Consider the following 26045-nt stretch of genomic DNA (forward strand, 5'->3'; position numbering starts at 1 on the left):
TTTTAATGCAAATAGGAAAAAAAAGATTCCACATTCCTATTTAATGCCATCAAGCTACAAAGCATGTATGGAACCTGCACCACTACATATTGATAATTGATCTTTGCTGTCATTCCATCGTCTCCACTAACACTACCAATTAAAAGGCATAAAATGCCCGAAACACAATCTTTGTAAAAAGAAACATCAGATTTTATGAATAATCACTTCATCACTGACTCGCACACATTTAGGTCGACCATGTTGTGAGGTTTACACATTTTCACCTCTTTCTGTTTCCTCAAAAACATGAGGATGTTTTCCCAAAGAGCCCTGAGCTGGAGGTAAATAGCGTGGATGCAACCACTGTGACATCCACCAGCCAAAACCACACAGGATCTATCAACAGTCCAAACCACACAGAGTCTATCAACAATACAACCCACACAGACTCTATCGCGTTTCTTATCTTAAAGTGAGGATGTTTATCGGAGCGCTTCACAGCACATCTATTAGTCAAAAGAACTGCACACTTGCAGGAGCACAATAGAAGTCATAACACATTCAACCCAAGCTAATCTTGTTAAAAAAAAAAAAACATCTATTCACCGCACAGCGCAGAGGAACTCAACTGATATTAATAGACCTGAATGTTGTTGCGAACCTTCATTTAATCAAACGTGCAGCAGACAATGCCACAGTGACTGAAATCAGATAAAATCCATAATATTCTCAAGCAATGCATAATTAAAGTGATTTTTTTTGCAGCACAAGACATTTAAATGAGTGTGTGAAAACTCTGAATAACAATAGCGGTAATTAAAACATTACACAAGACCCCAATGAAAAAGACTCAGCTCTTAAACACAGCTAATTGCTTCTAGGAATGCAGATAATACCCCATTTAGTCCAAATTTCAAGAATACGTATCACAAGTCCCATAAAGCACTGCATATCCATGTTGTGAAACCACAGCATCCCAGGTGGGAGCAACCTAAATTGTTTATTGCAACGGTGCATCTAAAGGAAAAAGATAGATTCATTACGTAAAGTGTGGAGTTTCTTAGAATACGTTCTAGCTTCATATTTAACCTTGAACGCATCAGAAAAAGAAACACGAAGGCTTATCGTGAGTAATATGTGGAGAGGGAAGCAGCACTCTTCAGTGTGCATGGGAATGCAGCGCTGTGAGTGGCTGAGAAAACGACCTTGAGGGAGCATCGGTAAAAGGCTTCATTAAACCATTCGATTAACCTCTTCCTCTCTTAAGCTCCATAAAACCGACGTGTGTATTTTAACCACATGAATCAGGGCTGCAGTGTTCGGCGTTTATAGGACTGGGGAGGACGAGAGAGCCGCTGCCAGACAGAGTTAGTGAATCCTCACCAAGATAAACAAGCAGGTGTAGATTTGTGTCACAGGGCACAGACAGCGTCGCCTCCTTAGCTAATTGCTTCGGGGAGTTCATGTTCGCCGTCAACTCCTCACTGACGAGTACCGTGATGATCAACAGGACACGTTGCCATTGTCCTGCAAACAATCAAACTCTCATAGATGCGAGCAGCTTTTTGCCAATTACAGCACATGAAAGGGAAGCACTTGTGCCGTGACTACCTCCTGTTTTAGCCTCAGATTCTTCATTGTTTGCACCCCACAAGCTTTAATCAAGAATTTATTTGAAAAACAAAACAAAATTTCAATGAAAAATTAACAAGAAAAAATAAATTCCAGCACTGCATGAAGCTTCCAATGAAGGTTTCATGGATTGATTTATTTACGCACTAACTGCTCCTTTCAGATATTTTGGGCCGTAAAGTGACCTCTAATAGATGGATTAGGCTCAGTCGCTCACTTCAGAGGGCACACAAATATACTTTGAGAGTGTATTAGATCTCTTTGGAGCTTAGCATGATCAAATTATTGCATTAGACCGGTCATCTTATCCAATTAAAGTTGTAAAACGCATGGCTCTCGCCCAAGCGAGACGGCAGATCCTTGGGGCGTTGGAGGGTTTGCGGGAGGCTGAACCCAATCCACCTCCTCATCGACAGAACAGGCCTCGCCACATACTTCAGCAGCGGATTACAGCCTTTCATCTTGCTCAGACCGACCGCCGGCAGCACACAGGCGTCTTTGAGGCCAGATATGCCTTGTAGTAACATCAGCAAGGTCCAGATTTGTAAAGCTGTTTCCCAGCTTTGCGCTCCTGTGGTCTCTTTCTCTCTTTCGCATGTATATAGTCACTCATTTATTTCCCTCTCACTTAACCTTCTTCATAGGGGTGCAAGGACATTTTCCTCTATATGTCCTCCTAAATGACACATTTGTGAAACACTTAAAGTCTCTTAAAACGCTTCTGGAGACATTTTTAAAGTCTTAACTTGAAGCTGTTGCTGCCATTTTTTATTGACTCCAGTGATTAGTGGCTGAAAAACTATTAATAGGGTAATCAATTATAAAGATTTGAAACAGAAGCTCAAATGACACAAGGGGATTTACACTGATGAAGGACAAACATTAAAAAAAAAAAGTACACTTCAAAAAGTAACATATTCAGGCAGTTTTTGATGGTTCTTCTAAATGCACAATCCTAAATCTTCAAACCACCCTTGTCTGATCAGGCAAGGACAAATAGGCAGAAATGTTGAGCTCTTACAGGACAAAACTGGTCAATTTTCAATTCTACCCACAGGCAAATTCACTTACACAAAGCAAGTCCTATTACCTATAATCCCTCAGCTAAGTGCACATCTGATCTGACCTCCACTTTCTATCTCTGCCTTGCGAAGTGACGTTGCTCCATGAACATGACAAATAGCTTATTGATCAGCAGATGTCGTCGTTAATGTCCTTTCGGCTTGAGCTGCAGCTGCCTGCTCCACGCAACCTGTCCTAAGCCCCGAGCATCTCCAGCTGAGTCCCCTGCTTCCTCCCCCTTCCACACCTCCCCACTTCCCAGTTGCTCTGAGCGGGGCCCCCTGCCTGCCTCCTCGTCCCTCCCTGTCCTCCAAGGTGTGGAAGGGGTCACAGACAAACGCCATCTGCTCCAGCAGGCAGAAAATGGCAGGTGAGGCCAGCTTTGGGCCATGTGACCTGGTAGAGGCCAGCCACGGTGTGCTTGACCCACTAAAAACAAGGTCAGAGGAAGATTCAGGTGCAAAAAAAAAAAGAAAAAAAGCTGAGCACAGCAACAAATCAAGAGTGGGAACACAGAGATAGAGAGAGAGAGGAAAAAAAAAAAATCTAATCCACATTGTTTTAATCCACAGGGAAGATTACACCGTCACGGTGCCTTGACACAGCAGCTTGTCAGAAAGAGGTCATGCAAACTCACTCCCCACCCGTCATGCTTTTTAACTCTGCAGAGCATCCATATGTCCCGCCCATACATGTCTGTCACTCAGCAGACATCTATAATAAACTCCATTTTCCTCCACAGACTTGGATTTGACTGTGTGTCACCAGGACATCAAGGCCACCACTAATGAGACTGCAGACATTTAAAAAGACATTTCATCACGTTTAATGAGAGCAAACAAACGATGAAGAATCCCCGGGTTAGACTCTTGACTGTACGTCGTGTCTGATGGTGCCAAGTTTGGATCTGCTCCATCTGATGTTGACACTGTGCCGTGGAGCTTTTGTTTCCGTCTGTCAAGGAAGTGGTCACATTGAATGGAGGGAGCAGGAAAGCCCGGCCAGCATCCCACTGGGGTTTTGTACTCCGTCGGGCAATGATGCTGAGATGGAGTGCAAGAGACAATATGTGTGTGTGTGTGTGTGTGTGTGTGTGTGTGTGTGTGTGTGTGTGTGTGTGTGTGTGTGTGTGTGTGTGTGTGTGTGTGTGTGTGTGTGTGTGTGTGTGTGTGTCTGTGCGTGCGTGAGGATGTCGAGGATACAGCAGATGCTTTTGACGGACGATTAAAAAACAAGCTGAAAATGATCTTTAATTAGATCCACGTAATTAAATATCTATGCCTATTCTTTAGTATAAACTCACCACCTGTAGGCATAAAATGTGGCACTGACCCATTTATAGCTCCACAGATGGTATTAACTTGGCAAGAAACGAAATGTTTAAAAATGTCTGTAAAAGATCCAACTTTTGTAACATATGCCTCATCTGTCTCTGCTTTTGATTCATGCTCCAAACAATCACAACATCTTTTTCATGGTACCACCAAAAGTAGCCTGTAGTCTCTGTATGGTCTTTCTAAAGGGAAAAACATACTGACCACAACAAAGAGAAAATTGTATTGTCTGTTTATTGGAAATAACGACGTGGATATTTAATATACCAGCATCCTCACTGGTTAAAAAAAACATAATGTGGTTAAAAAAAAGAAACTATAATTGTCCAATCTGTGTACTTCACCAGTGTGAAACTACCCAATAATATGGTACAATGAGAGACATGAATGTAGTAGGTCACTGGGTCATGAAATCAGGATGCAGAGAACTAGAGGAATGTAAGGGCTTCTCTTTCTCCTCTTGACGGATTGATGGGCCCCATATTCAGAGGGGTGGTTGGGGGACATCTCCAACATCGTGAGACGATGCCCAATACGTGGAAGGAGGCGTTTTTTGTTTTCCTTGAGGTCTATGTTTTAGCTGAACAAAAGGCTTGGTGAGGTCATTTATCACTGTCGCCACTCTGAATCGAACAACACTAGAAAAGAAATGAGAACAAATCCTGGCTGGTGGTTTGTTGGTTGAAATAACTGAGCTTCAAACACTGGAAATATTCAAAGCATTGGCTGAATTTGCACTGACTTGTTTTCAACATCGAGAGGGTTACATCTCAACTACGCAGACCTTCTTGCAGTAGTTTCTGCCACAGTGGAGGACAAAATAGCTCTGTAATGTAAATAGCGTTTCCCTTCAGACAAACTTCAACCACAAACACTGGGCTCACCAAGCTCTTATTTTTGATCCTTCGAAAAAAGAATTGAAGGATGTTTTTCAAAAGGCAAGAACTGATTCAGGTTTGGAGTGACTTTACACTGCACAGCTTCTCTCTGTCAGGGACATTTTTACAATATTCAGTTTCAAAGCCACTTATTTTAAACTTGTGTCCCATAAGTGCATTTAACATTACTTTGACACTAAATCAAACACACAGTTGTACAAGGCAGGAGGGCATTATAGAGGATAACAATGAATTCTGTCTGAACACACCTTTACAAAGGCACACACACACACACACAAACCAACCAAAAAACCATACAGCACAATTAGCATTTGATGCCATTAAAGCACAATTTTACAAATAAAAAAAAAATGACATTAACCTTGCCTGTATCCCCAAAGGAATTTAAGCAACACTAGGGTAAGCGATTCAGATCGAATACAGTAAAAACTGAGGTTAAGACAGCCTCTCCAGTCACTCGGTCCAAGTTCATGGCTTTAAAACGAGCTGGTCCTCTGTCCCAAATACAGGTCAGTTCATACAGAGACACCCTGGCTTTTCTAAGTAGCTGTTAGGTCACTCAGAGGATGTCTTATAGAGAGGGGTGGGGATGACTTGGACTGGGAGGGAAAAGGGGGGGGGCATTCCTTTACACATCACTTCCTTTTTTAAGGGGCTGCCCTGGCCTAGTAAAGGGGATGGTCAGTGGTCATTCATCCCCCCTGCCACCCACCCTGAGACCCCGATCCTCCTCTGTCCGACCCCCAACCTCTTTCTGCTCACTCAGGGGGAAAATTACTTTGAGCTGGGGGACTACTGCTCCATTGAGATGGAGAGAGGGCTGTACAAAAGAGGGTGAAGTTTAAAAAATTGTCTCTCTTTTCTACAGGGGCGGTGCATCACTGGAAAGGGCTAGGATGATAGGAGCACGGAGGGGACAAGGTCATTAGATTGGCATCTCCATAAGCTCTTCATTCCCATTGTCTGGGCAAATCTGCTCCAAAGGACCTCCATGAGAAATGCCCCCAGTCAACCCCACACTGGGCCCAGAGTCTCCCCTTTGTCTGCCACTTTTAGTGGGCTTCCAACACAAAAAGCATTTCTCAAGAACAGCGTACAAAGCTTGTCTCGCACTCAAACCAAACAACATTGTTCTGCTGCCTCTGGCTGGGAATGGATTGCAGGCAGCTGCTGATATCCTCTGGCAATAAAACATCTGCCCCAAAAAATGTTGAGAAGCCTCTTACCTTCGGACATTTCGGCGCTCCTCCTCGAGCTGTTTGAGAAGCTCGTCGATGCATTTGTTGGCGTCCATGTATTCCTGCCAAGGAGAGAGGAGAAAGACTTATGCAGATGCTCACTCTGAATCACAGGAAGACCTCAGCCCACACCCTCATCCTAAACAGCTGAACCAAATGATACTAACAATTGATCAAATGTGAGCATGAGGTGCTGAAAAGTCATGACGACACACTGTATCCTCACTTTGCTCTGATAAATGTGCAAAGAACAGCAAAGCAGACCAGAAGTAGGTGTGATTAATCAGTTTAGTCTCCCTCTCTCTCTCTGTGTAACTCCAGGAGCACCTCAGGGTAACTTCTAACGGCTGGCCCAGAAGCGAGCCCAGCTGTGTAATGTCAGCCGGGAATAGCCCACACTCACAAAACGTGCGCTACTGAGTTACAACGAGGACGAAATGAGCTAAGGCTAAGAGCAGAATGGAAAAAACAGATGTCAGGATTTCTTGGCTTGGGCCTAATGATTTGCTTCTTCGCGGTCCGACTACATATAGCAGGAGGGGGTTGCAACTGTAAGAAATAGGCCACATAGGCACCATATTTCAAACATCTGCGTTTTCCAGACACTACCTACAGTACATAACACAGCCAGTTGTGACTTGCTGCTGTCAGATCACTGCAGTCGAGGTTTAAGACTAATTAATTAGATGTTTGCTTGACAGCTCCTGATGCATCTCCTGGGTAAATGGTTATCTCAGTGGGACAGATGCTCTGCATTGATTTCCAGATATTCTGGTCATGTGCTTGCAGAGTGTAATTGAATAATGGGGATTCCCATGAAGAGGTAACTAAACCAGGAGTCTCAGTCTAGGAGAAAAAAAAAGTTTCTGAGCTATTCATTTTTTTGTCCTCTTGTCAAAGTACACATAAAACCTTTTTCACATTTATTGTGACTGCAGCTCCCTCGCCTGCTCCTCGAACATACTTGTCTTTGCTGCTATTGTAATCTCAGTTCTGTAATTAGTCACTGGGAAAAAATAAATCCCTTCTGTGAGACACAAACTGATTCTTTTAAAAGAGAATTTGCAGAAAAGGAAAAACAAACACTGGGGCTGCAGTTTTCAAACTTGGTGGAGAACCCCTGCTGTGATACAGTACAATAACAGAAAGCAAAAGTTTGCTCTATATGGAAATGGGACTCTTATAACGATGCACTATATCATAACAAGACACCACACTCCTTATAATGCAACCAAAAACAGCAACACAACAAATACCAGCCTCCTCTGTGACACGGGCTGCACTTGTTTTCATTCACAATCCTTCTTTGATCATGGAAACATGCATACTATTTCACAGCCAAAGAACTTTTAATGATTTGCCTGCAGCAGACTGATTCTGACCTCCCTCTGACCCACCTTTGGAGCCTGACCAGACTTAAAGTACTTCTGTTATCACTGCATGGGCTTTTTTAACCTGTGGCCTTGAGAGCAAACTCTCAACATGCCAGATGTGCAGCTGCTGGTCTAAATACAGTAAGTGCAGTTGTTTTGTCTCCTCCTGTGCTGCTGCCTCTCAAGCAGTTAAAGCACTTAATGTCATGTGAGCCTGCCACTCGAAGACAAGCATCAAAACCAGCTTGCCAGGAGATGAACATGGCAAAGGGCCCAGGCTTCCTGCGGAGTTGCCAGTCAAGGGCGCTCTTGTGGCCATTAGGCAAACCGTGCTGACGTCCAAGCGCGACAACAGATCGATGCTGAACAGTGTGGTGCAGCATTTCCCAATTTCTGTCACATTTTCCATTATCTTTCAAAAGATAAGAGAGACTGACAACAAAATAAGATCACCTCCTACTCTCCCCATCTTTCATCATTGTTTTCATTAATTTCAACCTAATCAGTGTGACATGTTTCATGTCTGGAAAGCAACCAATTACAGTGTCGAACAGCAGTGCCCCAAAGCCATCTGTTAGTCTCGGAGTGCCACAGCACGCAGCCTGGATGCCACTCACACCCAAACTGAAAGGCCATTAGCGCTCGGCTACGTTTCCAAAGTTAAATTTACTGTTGGCATCCAACTGCAGTTAATCAATAGCAAAAACAATGACAAATGATTGCATTCATGTTGCTATTTGAATTCATCCTAACCGGGTGGGTGGATGGAGAGAAGCTGGTCGCTGTGGCATGCGTTTTGCAGTTAAATATCAGAGATGTTGGTTTTCAGTAGTAGCAGGGAGGCTTTTTGAGTTATTAATTACAAAACACAGTTGTCAAAAATAATTTTGCACAATATTCAAGAAACCAGACCCAAATGTGCGACTTCTTCTGGAGCAGCCAAGAAAGCTGTCTGGGGTAAAACGTCTGTCTCCGAGAGACCATTAGCAACGCGATCCCATAATGATTACGGCTGCTGCACAAAGGGCAACCTTCTTCGTGAAAGCCCCATGTCGGGGGAAATATTTACAGGCCACATCAAAGTAAAGTAAAGCTACCTAAGTCTGTGTTGTCATCACGTAGACCTCTTCCTAATGACAGGGCACTGAAATAATCCTCAGCACACATGAAGGAATGCAGAGAATGCAGCATGCGTGTTGTCATGTGAAACGGGGAGGGTATTTAAAGCAGAGATTTAAAGCATGACTCACGTATGTAATGCCGCGTGTTATATCTTCAGCCGGGCATTATTTCTGACGGTTTTACGGCGAGAGTGAAAGCTGTGCCGTTCCCACGAGGCCCGGGTACTCACGTGTAGACCGAAAAAAAACAACCTGAATTTACTGACCTGAGACTTTATCGAAGGCATATTTCTCAGGACTGGTGCTCTGGCGACTGAAGCCCAACAATTCCTCACAGTGGTTAAAATGTCGTAAGAGCTGTAAGCTCATAAAGAGTGCGTAATCACCTCAAAGTATACTAAATCATGAAGAGGCTTTTAAATTCTAATATACTTCCAATGACAGCAGAAAGATGTGGAGACCATCAGCAGACTTTGTGCTGCATCAAGTGAAATAAGTGACAGATTGCCAAAATTAGTTATCTTGTATTGAACCAATGGGTGCTATTTGGGAGAAAAAAAAAAAAAAAAAAAAAAATTCAGGGCTAAAAAAAAAAAAATTTAATTGCCCACTCAAGATTTCCATTTTTATTTGATATATTTTTATTTTTGTTATTTGCAGCTCCATGAAGAAGAATTATTTTCAGTTATATACACTCTCTTGCTTCAATATTGTGCTTCAAACATTAAAAGCCATTCTCGGGGTTTTCATTTAAGGCAATGTTGTCCACTCTAACTACTTCGTTGCAAATGAAACTCTGGTTCTTTCACAATATTTAATTAAAAGGCCAGTGTTGGGCACAGTATTGATTTTTGCTGCTATGATGAGAGCAGAGGTCGAGCTCCTGTTAACCTGACAGGTAATGTGCTTGCTGATGTTCCTGCTCTATGACCGCAGGTTCTCAGTAATGTTTATCCGGCCATGTTTACTCATGCGTGTGAGAGCGTTTGATAAGGAGGCGCTCGGTAGCTGCTGAGGGCTCTGCCATGTGCCACGGCTTGAGTCCCATATCCCGGCCCCTCCAACTGCTTTATGAAATTTTAAAATCTGAGCACCGTCCCCCCACCGCTTTGGCGCTGAGAAGCAGGGAGGGGATAATAAAAATAAAGAAAAAACAACACACTTCTGGGTAAAGCCGTGCAAACATGCAAACAGACTGACACTCAAACCCACTGCAATCTGGTTAAGATTAATGGTCCAGATTTCTCAGTAATAAAACATCAGATGCATTATTCATCCATACGAGCCACGCTAGCACGCTCTGCTCTTTCACACATTTGTGAAGATTAGTAAGGACGGAATCACATCCTAGACAAGCGTCTGGTTCTTATATAGGCAGCTTTGGAGGTGACTGGAAAAAATAAATAAACTTAAAGCCAGATAAAACTCTGACCTAGTTGCCGCAGAGGTCAGACTGCGTTTCTTTAAGTCTTCGCCGCGATGAGCTGCCTCCACCACCTTGATGTGTCTGCAGATCAGAGGCACAGCCTGCCGTTACTGATAAGACACCTTGTAGAGGTCTGCAGCCCCTGGGAATAAGACCCTGCCCAAGACAAGGTCACAACCTCTATCCTCTCTCACCCTGCGCCCCAGCCGGCCTCATCAGCCCTATCTCTGCTTTCCATGAGTTTTTTTTGCAGGCTGATGACATGCCAGCGTGCCCTCTGGGACTGTCAAACCAACTGAAAACCCTGAGCTGCACATTTGACAGAAAGTAAAGCTCCCACACGGGCTGCTCCAAGTCAAAGGTTATGCCAATAGAATGTAAGATTTCTTTCTGGCTGTTATTTTATAGCACACTTGAGAGTGGATTATGACAGTGACTTTTCAAGGTGTGGGAGATGCACCACATCTGATATGGCTGTTAATCTTGGCCTCCTGCCAAAGATACGACTGGGTTTGCTGCCAAAATCTCTGCCATTCAATACTCCAAAGTTTATACGAACATCAGTGGCAAAGATGTAAACACTCCAAATGTAATCAGCATCAACGAAAACGTATTCCCATACGCCAATATAATCCATAATAACTGTGATCTTATCGTAGGGAGGCAACGAACTAATCAGGATGACTAATTGTCTCGGTGTGCAGATTTCCAGAAACCTGCCTTGGCTTGTATCAGGCCTGTGCATATCAGTCAGCTTCGGTTAAATGCATTAGTCTTATCAGCGTGTTTTGAGGCTCTAAGCAGGTGATCCTTCACTGAGAGGTCTTTACTCAGATCCCCAATGACCTGGTGTCATAATATCAGCTCAGCCATCGGGCTCTCATATCCTTAGACCCTGATAGCTCCGCCGATAGCCCTGCCGGTTATCAGTGGAAAGAGTAGCTCCTTGGATTAATGCGTGTCATTTCTCTCGTGTGGAAAAAGACATCCGAGTACTGTCAGATTGATCTGGAGGACAGGATTTGGTATCAGTGACAGACATGATCCCAGGTATTTTCATCCAGTTGTGTAAAGGACGACAGCTTCCTGCAGCAAAATGATTTGATAAATTCAAGGAGGAAATTGTTAATTTTTGACAAGATAGAATAAAGATTTGAACGTGGAATGAGTTGAGATGAGGTCATGACCAATTACTCTTTGTGGCTTCTCAGGAAGATGCACACTTTTCTATCTGTCTCAGCTCAGTATCACAAGAAATGACATCCATATTAGACTATTTCACATGTCAAGATTTACTCTCATGTTTATCTTTCCTATTCATTCTCAATAAGATAAAACTTTAAATTCTTACTACGTCCCAGCTAATGAACCGTCACTCAGTAAATGATGCTGAATCTGAGCTGAGCACTACACTGCTTGATTGTACCGAAAACCTCAATGACTGTAAGGCTTTGGAGGCTCACACAGTGAACTCATTGAGTTGAGGACATTCATGTAACAAATGCCTCCAGTGAGCAGGATATTCTTCATCTCCCTACCTGCCTCAGATGGAGGAGTGTCAAGGACTATGGATTACTTGAGATACAAAAGGGAGCCTGTTCATCACCTCGGGGTGAGTTTCACCAGTTTGGGTTATCTGATGTTCTTCCTCCAGCAGCACCTACGGCCGGGCCCAGCCCAAACATCAACACCTCGCCACCGTCAGGAATCCAAATCCCCGCAGATTATCTTTCCAAACATTAAGATACGTCCAGCGTTCAAATAACCCCTCGTCTGTTTGGGCTCCTCCTCTGCTCTTTGGGGTTTGACAGAGTGGGCCATTCATGCCTTTTGGGAACAGTGGCAAAGCTGTTCACAGTGCAAATCTCACAGGGGAGAGGTGAAAAAGTAGCCGAGGAATGAAATACATCGGAGCTGACATCGCTATTCGATCACTTCCACAGAGCTACCTATGTGGAAGAGAAGGTGAAAGCATCAGACAGACCATCATAGTATATGTGCATTTTCAAGGTCGTTTTTTTTTTTCCTGAGTCTTTTAATCAAGACAAGTCATGCTCTATGTCATCCCAACAGGAAAATTTGAGTGACAGTAGCTTACATTTCAAAATAAAAGCCCCTCAAAATGAATCAATGAAAAAGTAAAAAAGATTACAAAGGGGAAATATAGCTCGTCATTGATCTATATGGCACTGTGAATTGAATGAATCTCTTCCCTTTTGCTCTCAGACTTTTAAATCTGCGAAAACACCCATCAGGGAGGAGCAGTGGAGGAATGCGGCCTTTTGAAATAAAAACAAAAACACAGTGTGTCCATGCTGGTCCTGATGTTTCCAGACAGGATGGGAATCGAGGAAACAGGGAGCGCACAGCGGCTGGAAGTCTGTTGTGCGCCTCTGCCCAAAATTTTACAAGCCTGGGGGTTGCTGGGTTTTATTATCATCTGGGGGCCAATATTCAGCCAGGTGTACTTGGAGAGGGAGGGAGAGTGGCGATGACAGAAATGAAAAGGAAACCTGGACCTGACAACCCACAGGAGCACAAGGAAAATAGGGAGGCTGCTGAGAGAGACAGAAAGCCAGAGAGCGTCAGAGGATCAGAAACAAAAGCAGCAGAGAAATTGAAAGATAAACCCTCAGCTGCTCTGTAAGGACAAACAGATACTAGAAAAACAGAAATGTTAAATGTGTTGGAACCATGATTCATGGCCATACTGCACTGTAAATAAAAAAAAATATTGATTGATTGAAAAAAGACACAGCTAAAGTAGGGGGTCAGCATTTTGACTTTTTTTTTTAACCTGCAGTTTGCACAGATTACAGGGGGAACGTCCACCGTAATGTGGACTGCAAAACACTGCCGATGATATCTATGATTTAATCTAAACATCACTCAGGTCCACAGCAAAAGGAAAGTGAAAAGACGTATGAGAAGAGACAAAAAGAGCATGAGAGAAATCCTTTGGAAAGTGACAAGGGAATGGGCAGATCAGAGCGCAGGGCTGATGCTAAACAGATGTTAGTTGGTTCACAGGGGGAAGCTGGGCTTCTGTTTATGTAGGCCTTGACAGACAGGCGCCACACCTAACCGAGCCGCACTGTAAAGCTTTTGCAAGAGCAGAGAGGGTTGATCACGTAGTAGTAACTCTGTTCCTTTACGGGAAATTAGGCATATTATATATTCAGCAAAAAGTCCTCTGCAGGATCCACTCAGCATTATCTGCACTTAAAAGCTCGCCCTTACAGAGTTTCTCACCTCGTCTCATTACAGTATTCTTTGTGTCATCATGCCAATGCTTACTTTAAACTCTATTGAAGCTCTCCTGTTGGCTTGTCTATGTACCAAAAAAAAAAAAAATGAAGATACCTAAAGCAACCCGCAACGCAAGCTTGTTTTATGACCTGAAAGATATATATATATATATATATAAAAAACATTACCTACTCTGCTAAAGTTCAGCTGAAAGGATAAGATGAGATATTCCCGCTAACAAATCAAAATCCACAAATACAACAAAATCTCTCCACCAACAAATTCATGACCTCCAAGCGTGTGTTTTTGCAGAGATATTTCTTGCCTGGGATACTTTGTCAGAGTCCCTGACAGTTCATGTGCATTAGCTTCAGGACTCAGCTTTATCACAGCTTCTCCTCTGTTTAATCCAGAGGCTGATTTATTGACGCGGCCTGTCTGCAAGTTGAGTTGGTCGACCCAGGTGCCGGGCAGATGTCGACGCAAGCGTGGAGGCAAAGAGTTGCATTCCTGCTCGAGAGAGCATTAATGTCAGCTTCTGATTTTCTTTCCTCTCCGTCTTCCTGCCGTGGGATGGGGGAGCGAGATTGCCCCAGAGGCATGCAAGAAAGCATAACCAGTGAAATGGTAATGTGACAAGAGAAGGCTGTTTGTTTGCGCTCCTGTCATCCACAAACCCACCTGTGCCACTCATGCTTATCAGATCCCCATTTTCTATCTAACTTGACAGTGACAGAGAGCGGATCAAGATACAGTGGGATGATTTCTTTTTTAAATGGGGGATGGAAGGTGTAGTAAAAGAATAATAATGAGAAATGTGAAAAGAGATGGGTTGTGGTGACTTTTGACCTCTGCTGCAGGACTCAGTGCAATGATTATTCCCGTGGTCATGAATTATTTCTGTGGCGATGCAGAGGGGGTGATCACCTTGTTTTTGCTCGGCGCATCTTTCCAGACAGACTGTGGCGGTGGCAGCAGCCTGGAGGCTAACAAAGTAGGCTTTTGGCCAAAAGGTTGCCAGTTTGAATCTGAAAGCTAACCAGAAGAGAAAATTGCGTGGGGAAAGTGAATGAGTAATTTCACATTTCCCTAAACAGATAAGTGCCCCTGACTGGTTTGGGGAACCAATGGAGGTGACCAGCAGCCAACAATACGCGACGGCAGCAGTCCTGGCGTGGGTGGTGTAAATCTCGGTGAACCCCCACACCCCAGCGTTGCTGTAAATAAGACTGTCCTCAGTGAACTCGCCTCGGTGAATAATACATGTTAGACGATGCCTTGTTTGGTGCATGTTTTAGTGCCTTCGATGGAAAGCAGCACATAGGAAGTAAACTTTAAACTTGATTTCGAAAAGGTAAGTTTAACCAAATGACAAAAACATATTTTCAGCTTCAGTCATGAAGATGGTTTTAATTACTCGCCCAGATTGGACATATCTGTCTCCGAGCTTTCTGCCTCTGCCCCAACTCAATTCTCGAGCAAATCATCTTACCTGATCCATTATGGCTACCAGTTAGTGCCGTGTAACTTTGGTTCAGTGAAAAAACACCTCCCTGCTGCAGCTGGAACTTGACAACAGTGAAGTTTTGGGACAGCAAACCAAACAATGCCGTAAAAGTACTGAAAAGCTTTGTGGAGCTGCAGCGTTGGGTAATGCATCTGTGGGAATCTCCCCTTTTTTTCCACTTCCACATTGTCATTTGACCCACACCTGGCATAAAACATAGTCACTACTGTAGCATTAAAGTCACAACCACATAAAATTGTTTAATTAGTGTGTCTTAGAGAAAATCATGATTCGCCAGACATAACTCAGTATATCACCAATACATGTTGTGATTATCCCTGCCCTCCACTCTGTTAAACAGAACAAATATCATCGTGCTCTTTTTGCCAGTTACATGAATCTGACATTTGTGCAGTTTAAATCGCATTTTCATTAAACCTGGACTGGAGAACTGACATGCACATTTCAGACACAAACTGGGGCCTGTTTTAACAAATTTGTGAGGTGCTACGTGGAAGATAAAATCCTTTGCTCTCATGTTCACTTTCACACTTTGACACACTGCACTTGCCAAAACTTGCAACATAAAACCTAAGGCCTTGTACGACTTGCAAATGGTTCTGCAGTGAAATGTGATGCTGACGCCATTTGCGTTCTGCATGTACAAACCGCTCAAAAATATTTTTTGTGAAACAGGGCCTCATACAGCTGACAGTCCACAAAGCTCACTGGAGGTTGTTTTGGTCTTATATTTCAATTTTCATGTCAGTGAAGTGATTTTGGCTGAAAGAGATCATCTCCACGCTACTGCACCCATTTTATGGGTTAATGTGAACAAAGACCTCTCGAAGCAGCGGCTCACCGCACTCTGTCAAGTGATCTGAGAGAGGACTGAGAGTCCAATAATTCAGCAGCATGAAATATTTAAATCGACCATCATCGACTTTTCAAAGGTATTATTGGAGCCTTTTTACGATCAGAGCTCTTCCAGGTTGGGAAGGAATTTCAATATGACTGTGGGGCCAACCACACACTATATTTACACAGTTAATGGCACTAAATCCTTGTTATCATCTCAAGTGGAGTCTTATTTTTAGCAGCCATATTTGTTGTATTTCATCCAGATGGGAGCTGGGGAAGAATTTGACATCAGTGCTGGTTCTCATTAAGCCTTTCAGATGAGGTGACATCAGTGGACTTGAATACTCTCTCCTAACGGGACTGAAACACACTGGATTTCTCTGTGAAGAACTTACAGAAATAGAAATATAACCAGGGTGTCAAAGGTCCATCTGATAAATAAATCATATTTTCATTATCACCATAACTGACTTTCCTAACAGGAACCTCAATTCAAATATTTGTTTGTGTAAAAAATTCACTTTGTGGATTTCATATCATGAGATGTTTGGGCTCTCGAACGCTGAGGTATTTTAGGATCAGAATGTGATAGTTCCGCTACTGTGGGAAAATGTCGCAGAGCAAGGTCTTGAATTTCCTTAGCTTAGGCAAGCTATTTGCTCTTACAATAACAACACTGTTCTGTCATTATTATTTGTTTACTCAGCTAGCCCTCTTTATCTGGGGCACCCCCCCTTTGAGCAAATGCGCCTGCATTCTCTGAACCCTCTGGAAGCCATTTCCCAACCAGAGCCCTCCAATAGGCCGATTGAAGTGAGGTAGCGGCTTCATTCTGAGGTTACAATAGCTCACCCATCAGATGCCCTCTACCCCTGAAAGCATTACCTTCAGCATGAGCTGTTTACCATGGCATTATACAGGACATGCTGGAGCGTTCTGCTTTGTTCCCCTTGTAGGTCAGAAGTTGGACTGACCACGCTGGCTGTAATATTCATGGGGGTGAACAGGCAATATCCACTCCATGGTAGGGTGAAAACTATGGCTCAAACATCTTTCAGAATAATAGTTTGGCATTGTGGCTTAAAATAATAATAAACCATAATAAATTATTATTTACACATTAGGTCATTTTTTAGTAAAGTGTTAAGTCAGTGCTCATTACGGCATTAATTAAGGTTAGTTAATCTAACCTTACAGTAAAGTGTCACCCCCTTCTCATATTTATTTGTTAAATAGCTGGCAGCCTTGCTTAATACACAGGCTCCTAAAAGAGGGGGGTCAGATAGAAGGTTATGAGCGTATTCAATAGTTTATTTGGAGGAAATTGTTGCTTTCTGTATTTTTGGGTTGCATGTAAGACGCTGATCATGCTCTTTATGCAACGAGGCCTGAAAGAAACTAACTGAAAGTTAAGTCTGATGAGAAAAACGAAGAGCCTTCAGCATCGCTTCATTTCAGCCTCTTTCCAGATAAGAGGTCCATTTACTGTGAAACGTATCCTAAGACCTCTCAAATACTTTCCAGGCTCCTGGTGTACACAGACTCCATGTTGGAGTCGAGCCATGCAAGCTGTAGGGGAAGTGGGTCAGGGCAGAAAGGCTTAATAATGCACTAATTCAGTCTGAGTCTCACGGCCCCCTCCTCAATGCTTCAGGAATATGACAGGGGAGGGGAATGCCTCCAAAATAAAAACCTGTTTGTAGGTGAATACACTGGAGGGGCAGGGTTGTGTTGCAATATTCAACAAAGGGTAAATACATACTGCTTTGTTGGGCTGTTAACATATCTGAGCCATTTTCAGCAAATTGATGATAATCCCAAAGAAATTAAGCTAATGAAATAATAATAGGAATCTTGTTTGCACTGCATAATTTCCGACATGGAAGTTTACAGCCTTCTCCAGCTGTTGTGCCAGATGGATGTTGGGTTGCGGTTCAATAGCCCTCTGGCTGCCACGGGTTTCCACAATAGACAATAGCCCCTCAGTGACCACTGTGACCACACACAAAGGCAACCGTCGACCACTGACACCGCAGACAATCAGCCCTGAGGGTCAAACGCTCCCCTGCGAAGCATCCCTCATTCAATCCAGCTCACCTGAGGCTCGGTGCGCCTCATAAAACCCCAATCACTGCTCGGATGTCTGGCCACGGAAAGGGTCCCGGAAAATCATTGAGTGCCACAAGCACATCACCATAAAGTTGAGTTATGGACTCATGAAAGGCATGTAGATCATATGATTTCTTTAGAAAGTGACTGAGACTCAATAATGTGAGTGGCTCCAGCAAGCCGGATGACTCGCACAGACAAATGTTACTACATGCAGATGATATTGATTGTTCTCAAGGATCTCTGGTACAAATAGCCTGTCTTTTAATGACAAAGCCGAGCTCCCAAATGACTTTATCTCCAGAATCAATCAGTGATATTAAAGGATGAAAAACCACTGCAAAATAATTTACCTTATTTTAGCTGAATTTAACTTACAGAACAAAAAGGAGAGACAATTTCATTTTTCAAATCTAAGTGGAAACATTTTATCGTCTTCGTTTCCAAAAAATCTGCATTTGTTTCTAGAAATCGAGGTAATCTTTCGTGACAGAAGGCAGAGCTTCAGTCTGCTGGAAGGACCAAGAAGAAGGACTCGGGATGGAGACTTTTTGCAGCGTATAATTGGATCGGCAGAAATGGCCAACCTTCCAGCCACTGACTCTTTATAATGGTGCGCAATCAACCAGTCGCTGCATGGGCTTCCTTCTAATCATTGTAATAACGCTGCTCTGCACCTCATATTGATACTTGACATTTGAGATAAAATGCCAACAGTCGCCGGGTTATGGTGAGCACTTTGAAGCCCTGAGATAACACAATTGTAAACTGTGTGGAAAAGAAGCTTGCTTTAAATGCTTGATTCCTAACCCGCAGTGTAATTAGAAAACGTTATGGTCTACATTAGCAGGCAAAGGAAAAGATTGACGCAGTCTACCTATCAGCCCTGACAGCAGCCGACTTAAACAGTGGGACTGGCATGAAGATCATTGCCCCCCGACTGTGAGGCTGTGGCGGAAGTGTCGCCGGCAGGCGAATGTGGGGAGCTGGACTGTACTCAACTCCCCCCTTCCCTCGCGCTGACTTTTCACAGAGCAAAGACAAGGCTAGCATCAGCTGCAAACGCTTCTGACAGAGCGCATTAGCCACGTCAGAGAAAATCAGGTCCCCTGCAAACAACACCTTGTTATAATGCAACGCACTGCAGCACTTTGAGGCAAGACAGATCTTGGTTTTTGTTGCATGCGCTCTGTTGCCGTGTTTGCATATGAGCAAGTTCCAGCGCAGGATATTGTAGCAAAACATTTCTGGGAATGGCTTACACTGTGAAAATAACCACTGGCCATTTTCTGTAAAGTATGTCAGGCAGAATTAAAACCATTTTCTCACGACGAGTAACACAAACCAGAAAGCTTCCTGTTATCAGAGGAGCGACCCTATACACCAAAACACACTGAATTTCCAACATAGGAGTGTTACATGCAGGTTCAAACACTTGTGATGATGGGTTATTCTTCCACAGCTCACATCATGCGGGTAAAATTACCCAAACAGTGCATTCTGGGAGATAATAGGAGCCCATCATGACACAGAAGTTAGAGAGCTCCACACAGGGCTGCAGGCTTTCCCTCGGGGCTCAAACCCTGTGACGCATCACACAGCCAGGCAGGTGATCTTTTGTTTGGGAGGCAGAAGATGATGAACTATTCACACACACACACACACACAGTAACTGAGCACAATATGAGTGCATAGACCACCAGTGCAGGGAGGAAGGCAACTGCACAGAGAAAATCCAAAGAGATGTCAAACAAATAAATAACGGATAACAAAAAAGAGAAAAATGAAAGAAACCTGTGCTGCAGGCTTTCCCCCCAGTGTATAGGCAAAATACAGGAACACTATTGTATTGTCTAGCTCTGCTGCTGGGGCCCGACAGGCCCTTTAATGCTGAGGAGCCGTCTGTACTCAGAGGCTGTCATCAAAAGAAAAGCGGGACCAGAGGACGGTCGGTCAAGGGCCAGGCCACCGCAGGGACACAGCCAGCTGGAGCACCTGGAGTCCAGAGCAAACACGCAGGCGCTTACACAAAGAAACACACACCAGTGATGATGCACGAACACAGCTACACACACATCAGATGACCACATGCAAGAACACACAAACCCGGGCTGTTAAGCACGTAAATTTGCTTACACGTGAACAGGCATTGATGGTCAGAGTACACATGATTGCACAACTGCTAAACACAGGTAGGAATAGTAAGCACACGAATAACACGCACTGCACCGATTCTCGGGATTAAACTGGTGCTTAAAGTTAAGCAAATTTTTGTTGCCGACACTGCCAAAAACTGCTCTGTCAAAGCAAATAAGAAACAGTGTTTTTATGACTTGTGCTTTTTTTTTTTTCCAGGTCACATTATCAGCTCATCCATTAAATGCGTTTTTAATCCAAAAGACACTGACAATGTGATTTATGAGTAACCGTAAGACTATTGAGCAAGATGCGAAACACAATCCAGTTCATTCACCTGCACATTATTAAATCTAAATCAACCTCAACAGTTATAATTACAACCACTCTTAGGTCAATATATCCGTCAGTATCTGTCAGCAGTATTTGTTTCCTGCGAGAACCGCTTCTCTCTCATTAGTGGAAAAGCCAACATTCAACAAAACAGACACCTCACTCTCTGCTGAGCAACACAACCTGCCCAGAAAGCAACGCTGGGCATTCAGCGTAGCATGAGTAACCACATGACCTCAATATTTTTGGAAGTGTTTGTCTGTCTGTTTTGGGTGGTAGCTGTTGTGGCGGTGGGACGATAATCTATGCAAAGCTCTGAAGCCGAATTTCGGATGCTGAAAGCCAATAAGGCGGTATCAAAATGAGGGCAGAGTTAATTAATCATCTCGGCTTCCTTTTCACGGCCCTCCCGTGACTGTCCCGGGGGCTTGTGCGAGTGTGTGTTTTGTGTGTGTTTTGTGTGTGTGTATATATATATGTGTATATGTGTATATGTGAGTGAGAGGCAGAGAAAGCAAGGCAGGGAAGCAGGAGGGTGGTGCAGGTTGCAGCTGGGAGATATTAGCATAAAGTAATGTGAGCCAGTAGACTGCTGAGCCGCTGTAAGCCGGCAGCAAACCTCTTAGGAAAAAACAGGAAACAACTGACACCTGCTTTATTCATTGACCGCAGGAAAAAGGAGGGAGACAATTAAAAGATCGTAGAAACTATATTATTTGATGACACTGCACTGATTAAAAACAATAAAGAAAAAAACAAATCCTGTTTATGGTATGATTGTAAATGACCATCTCACTCCCAGTATTGTGATTCCATAGAAGCCACATACAGTTTACATTACAGGTAGTTTCGCAGTATGGAGACTGCGGTTTTTTTTACACTACTGTTGGTATTATTAGGACACAATACAGTGAAAAAATATACCACATAAATCCTGCTGAATATCATGCAGTAAACTAGAATGTCAGAAGTAATTGTTTCTGTAAAACAGCTACAATCAATACTTTTATATTAACCATGGATTACATGACTACTTGTATGTGAAAGCGGTCAATCATTGTCACAATACAACAGAGGATTATGATCCTCAGTTCAAATAGAAGAGTGAATATCGGATATGCGCTCATCAGGTGGACACAAACACAAATCCACGTGAATGCTGATGTTGCTTTGTGTCTGCTGGGTGCATAAATTGTTTGCAAAGAGGCTTGGCACATCAACATAACCGGTGATGTCAGTGTCAGCCAGGGGAAAGTTTTATAAATAATGCCTCAAACAAGTCTCTGCATGTTACATCATAATAACGAACATGGAATCCACTGAAGGAGCTATGACCAATGTAAGATGTTATGGTGTGCGCAGGATTCAGTGCAAATGGGTGAGAACATGCAAAAGCAGATGACTCAGATCTGAGTAGTGATTGTGACTTTGGCCTTCCCTCATATTTCTTTGTCATTATGACCATGGGCTGGTTAAGAAAGCTTTTATTTGGGCAGGCTGAGCCAGCTGAGGATGATAAAGAAAAAGCACTCCTGGACCTTTAAGGTAGTTTCCCACGCCAAACAGAACACAAAAAGTCAGCGTTTGCTTGTGGCCTCAGAGTACGTAATGTTTCATTCAATTGGCAGTAAAAGCAATGTTAATAGGAAAGAGTCTCCCGTGGCCCTGTGAGAGATTTGTTTTGATTGAGTGCAGTTTTGGTACGAACCTGTAACAGAAATATGATGGACGATGCCATAATGCAAACAGTCGTGCCACAGTGCAATACAGCCAAAAAAGAAATACCGAAAAAAGGAAAACAGTCATGTAGTTTTGCAACATAGAAGGCTTTCAGGCTGCAAAAGGGCTCAGTGGGTCAGTGTGCGTTTGTGTGTGTATGTGTGGAGGTTTGGGGTTGTTGGTTGGTAGTGGTGGTGGTGGTGGTGGGTTTGGGGGAGTGGGGGGGGGATTTCTAAACGGAGCACAGGGAGAGATCTGGGCATGAGAGGGAGTGAGAGAGTGAAATAGGATGGAAAAATGCAATCATGCATCCCGGCCCTCTCCAGCTCCTCATCATGTATTTCTTCCCCCTCCTCCTCCTCCATGAGCCATTAGTCACTATCCAGCTCCTGTTAATGTAATTAGATAAAGGATATATGGAGTCTCGAAGCTCAGCGGAGACATTTGTCTGCATAATTGCGTCCATGCGGTGGCAGAGGCTAAGAACCCCTGGATTTCCACAAAACACCTCTGGCTTACTCAGAAGAAGAAGGAGGAAGAGTGAAGGAAGGACAGAGAGGGACATTTAGAGAATGAGACATGGAAAAAGAGAAAATCCCCCCTAAAGTAATCCATTTCTTTTCTTTTTTTTTTTTTTTTTATCTCTTGCTGTCTTTCCAGAAGAAATCCCCTTTTCTTGCCAATCCATTAAAGATGAAGCTCATGTTTTCTGCTCAAAATAAATGTAGAAAAAAGTCACAAATGAATGCATTGTCACATCTGAAAGCCCTCTTCAAACACAAAATATATTTTTAGATCTGGCTGCCACATTAAAATGCTGGTTTCTCCCCCCAACACACACACTGCACATTATGGCAACCATGCAATAAACTGTCATGCAGTATGTCACAATCCAGCCCAACCATTTGGGGTAAATATGTACAGATGGCAGGCAGGTCCCCTGATTCAGACCTTCTGGAGATGTATCGGAGACGTGAGGCGAACGCCATTCTCGCATCTAATTAGTGGTAGTCGCAGCTTGTCGGCTAGTGACCTACATATGGAACATGGAAAGATCGCTCCGCTCTAAATGCACCGCACACAGTCAAGAACTCCAACACTGCAATACACTGGAGAGGTGTAGATGCACACGGTGACACAAAATAGGAAAGTGCGGCTCAAAATACTTGATCTCATTCCATTTTTTTCCACCTCAATTAATTGCTTTCGGAATAAACGAGTCATCATTTAGTCATTAAAATGCACGAGGTAAAAATGTTGCCAAATATATTTGATTTACATGCAGAGAAGCAGCAAATCCTCACATTTCAGCAAAAGCGTAAACAATCAATCAGTTCTCCAAATTGTTGCCGATTAATCCCTCAGTCGACTCATTTCAGCACAACATGCACATGAAAGCACTCGTAAACAGAGGCACAACGCAAATACTGCATGCACACACACCAAATACAAACTATTACTTCATTTCCTTCCTGATGGATTTTAAACTTTCCCTCCACCAACTCCCCCCCCCCCCATCCTGCACCTCTAACCCAGGGCAATTCCTGTCTCCTGTCTGGGCACAAGCGATGTAGGTGGTAGCGGCTTTGGGCGGACTGGAGGGCAGGATGTTAGCCTGATTATCACCCCAGTCAGACCTACTTCTAGCTCCAGACAGCATGCCTCCTGCCCCAGATACCTCCTTGACGAACGGAGCGCTGGGAGGGATGGAGGGGAGAACGTATGGACCGGCACTCACCGCCAGCAGCTCCAACAGGGGGACATTTCGGATCCTCCCGCAAACAGACACGACGCCACTGTCCACGAACTGACTCATCCCGAGACCGCCTTTTCTCGTCTGATTCCTCTTCTGCCGCTTCGCTCCCCACTTCTGCCCCGGCTGCCTTGCTGAGTCTCAGCTGCTGCCTGCCACTGTGTGCATGAGTGTGTTCGCATTCGGCGGGGTATGTGTGTTGGAATGATGATGCAGCACGCAGTCGTGCAGCCTTGGCAGCAAAGTGCCTCGTCTGAATTCTTGTCTCTCCTCAGCAAGGCCACATCAGCTCTTGTCAATATTTAACCAGCGAGTCAAGTTGGATTAAATCACCTGGGCGAGACCAACAGCGGTTTGCTGCCCAGGAGAGTGCGTGTTTGTGTGTTTTTACGTGTTTGTGTGCAAAGCAGTGAATGGCTGGTGTTTGTGCATGTGTGTAAAGACATAAAACATTCACACATGTCAGCAAAGGGGTCTGTGTCAGACTCTGGGTTGGCTGTTTCTCTTCTTTATGTGACTCTAAGCTTGAGTCCAAAACTCACACTCAGTCATGATGTGGCTTCTGAACACATGATCCCTTCAATCTTACCGTTGCTGCTGCTGCTACTGCTGCTGCTGCTGCCAGTAGAGATCTAAGGTAATGTAAAGAAAGAATTGGCAGTGAAAAAGGTGAGCGTGTGTGCGCCTTCATGCAGATGACTGGCAGAGCGAGAGGAGTATCAGAAAGCCAATGAAATGGCTGCCTGAATTTGGCCTCGGGACTATTTCCCCCCGTCTCACTGTGAGCACTGCGCTTCAATTTGACATCAGATAAGTCAGATGACTCGCGAGCTCTGGCAGGGAAAGACAGGATATTCATCCAACTACTTTGTACACTTTCCACTTGGAAGACACATGGATTGGAGGTCAGAGGGCAGCTCCTGTCTTCGTAAAACACGTTGGCCTGTAACCACTGTAACTTACATGAACAAGCAAGTATGGACCGACACTTAATGGCACTGAAACAAGGAGTTTTTTTTTTTTTTTTACCTCAAAGTCAAAGTGAAGACTGATACAAAGTGTTTAACCCTGATGTTAGATGTTAGGGAAACATATCCGAGGTTTGTTGTACAAAAAAACCATTTGTCATTTACTGTTGCCGAAATTTGGTGATTAAAACAGGAACTGAAACTAAATTCTAGCCTTGCAAACACTGCAGCATGTTGGAAATCTAACGCCAACGAGGACAAGAAGTCCTTCAAACAAAAAGACAATCTAAACTTCCATCTGCTGAGGAAGATCATGTGAGAGAATCAAACGTTCCACAACAGCTACTAATTAGACTCTTTAGGTTACACTGATTTCTTGACTGCTGTTTCCAAGACCGTGAATCATCGCCTACCACCTCCGCTAACCAGTTTCCTGAGTGACACCCTGAGACTGAACTCTGAATGTCAGATTGCAGGTTGGGTTTCTGTCAGAGTGCTCTGGTCAAGTAGGCAGGACAATAGATAATAACAGCTCTCTCTTTCAGAGTGGAAACCATGGAAGCTCATCTGGAAACATGGCCACGTTTCTCCCCAAACTATCCACCAGTCATGTTTTATTTTTGTCAGCTTAATTGGTGCAGTCCCTATCTGACTGGCAGACATTATTCTCCAGTGGATGCTTCTCAAACTATCAGCAAGTTCTATTATTTTCACAAAGTCCTTGTTAAGAAAATAAGTATTAATTGGAAGCAGCAAAAGCTGGTCATATTTGCTGGGCTAGTTTTGGTTGTTGAAATACGTTTTGAGCAGCAGAGACTCTCGTCTCCATCCAAATGCTTGTTCATGGGTCTTTCTGCTGTCTGACAATGTAGGAATTACTTTTGAGTTGATGGTTTCCAGACTTGGTGTAAATATTGCACCAAAGATTGATCTTTCAAAATTAGTTTGGCTTCACAATATAAACCACAGCTGAGATATTTCTCCTAAGAAAGCCTCCAGAAAGAACTTGAGTGGGCCAATACTGTTCAGTTTGGGCCTCTTGATCTGTAGTCCACCACAAATACAGTAAATTACACACACTAAAAGCTCCAATGTTAATACATCAGTGCAGTTTTCCACTTAGACTGCCATCTGCTAAATTACACTGTTACATTTAATGAATAACAAAAAATAACATGCATTTGCATCTTTGGCAAACCTTGGGTATGAATATCCTTCTCCTGCTGACCTATATTTTCCTCACAGAGAATTAAGCTAATGACCGGTGGCTATCACAGTGATTGATGGAAGATGAGTGGCAGGTGGTGCTCGTGCTCAAATGTAGGTTACAGACTCATCTTCTC

At 43.6% G+C, this 26045-nt stretch overlaps 1 protein-coding gene across 2 annotated transcripts in view; it reads right to left on the minus strand.

The window, feature by feature from the left end:
* LOC138620743 (nck-associated protein 5-like) overlaps positions 1-23818 on the minus strand; it is a 103014-nt gene extending 79196 nt beyond the window's left edge. For both annotated transcript variants that reach the window (XM_069698188.1, XM_069698187.1), the window contains exons 1-2: positions 23720-23818; positions 6136-6209 (exon numbers count right to left, since the gene is read on the minus strand). In XM_069698188.1, the coding sequence (XP_069554289.1) occupies positions 6136-6209; positions 23720-23797 (152 nt within the window). In that variant the 5' untranslated portion in view covers positions 23798-23818. The remainder of the gene's footprint in view (positions 1-6135; positions 6210-23719) is intronic.
* Positions 23819-26045: the final 2227 nt, after the last annotated feature.

The sequence above is a fragment of the Brachyistius frenatus genome, unplaced genomic scaffold (assembly GCF_029030835.1).
Source record: "Brachyistius frenatus isolate BFR_SWC_R1_liver_20210118 unplaced genomic scaffold, ASM2903083v1 Contig_26, whole genome shotgun sequence".
NCBI classification, from domain to species: domain Eukaryota; kingdom Metazoa; phylum Chordata; class Actinopteri; family Embiotocidae; genus Brachyistius; species Brachyistius frenatus.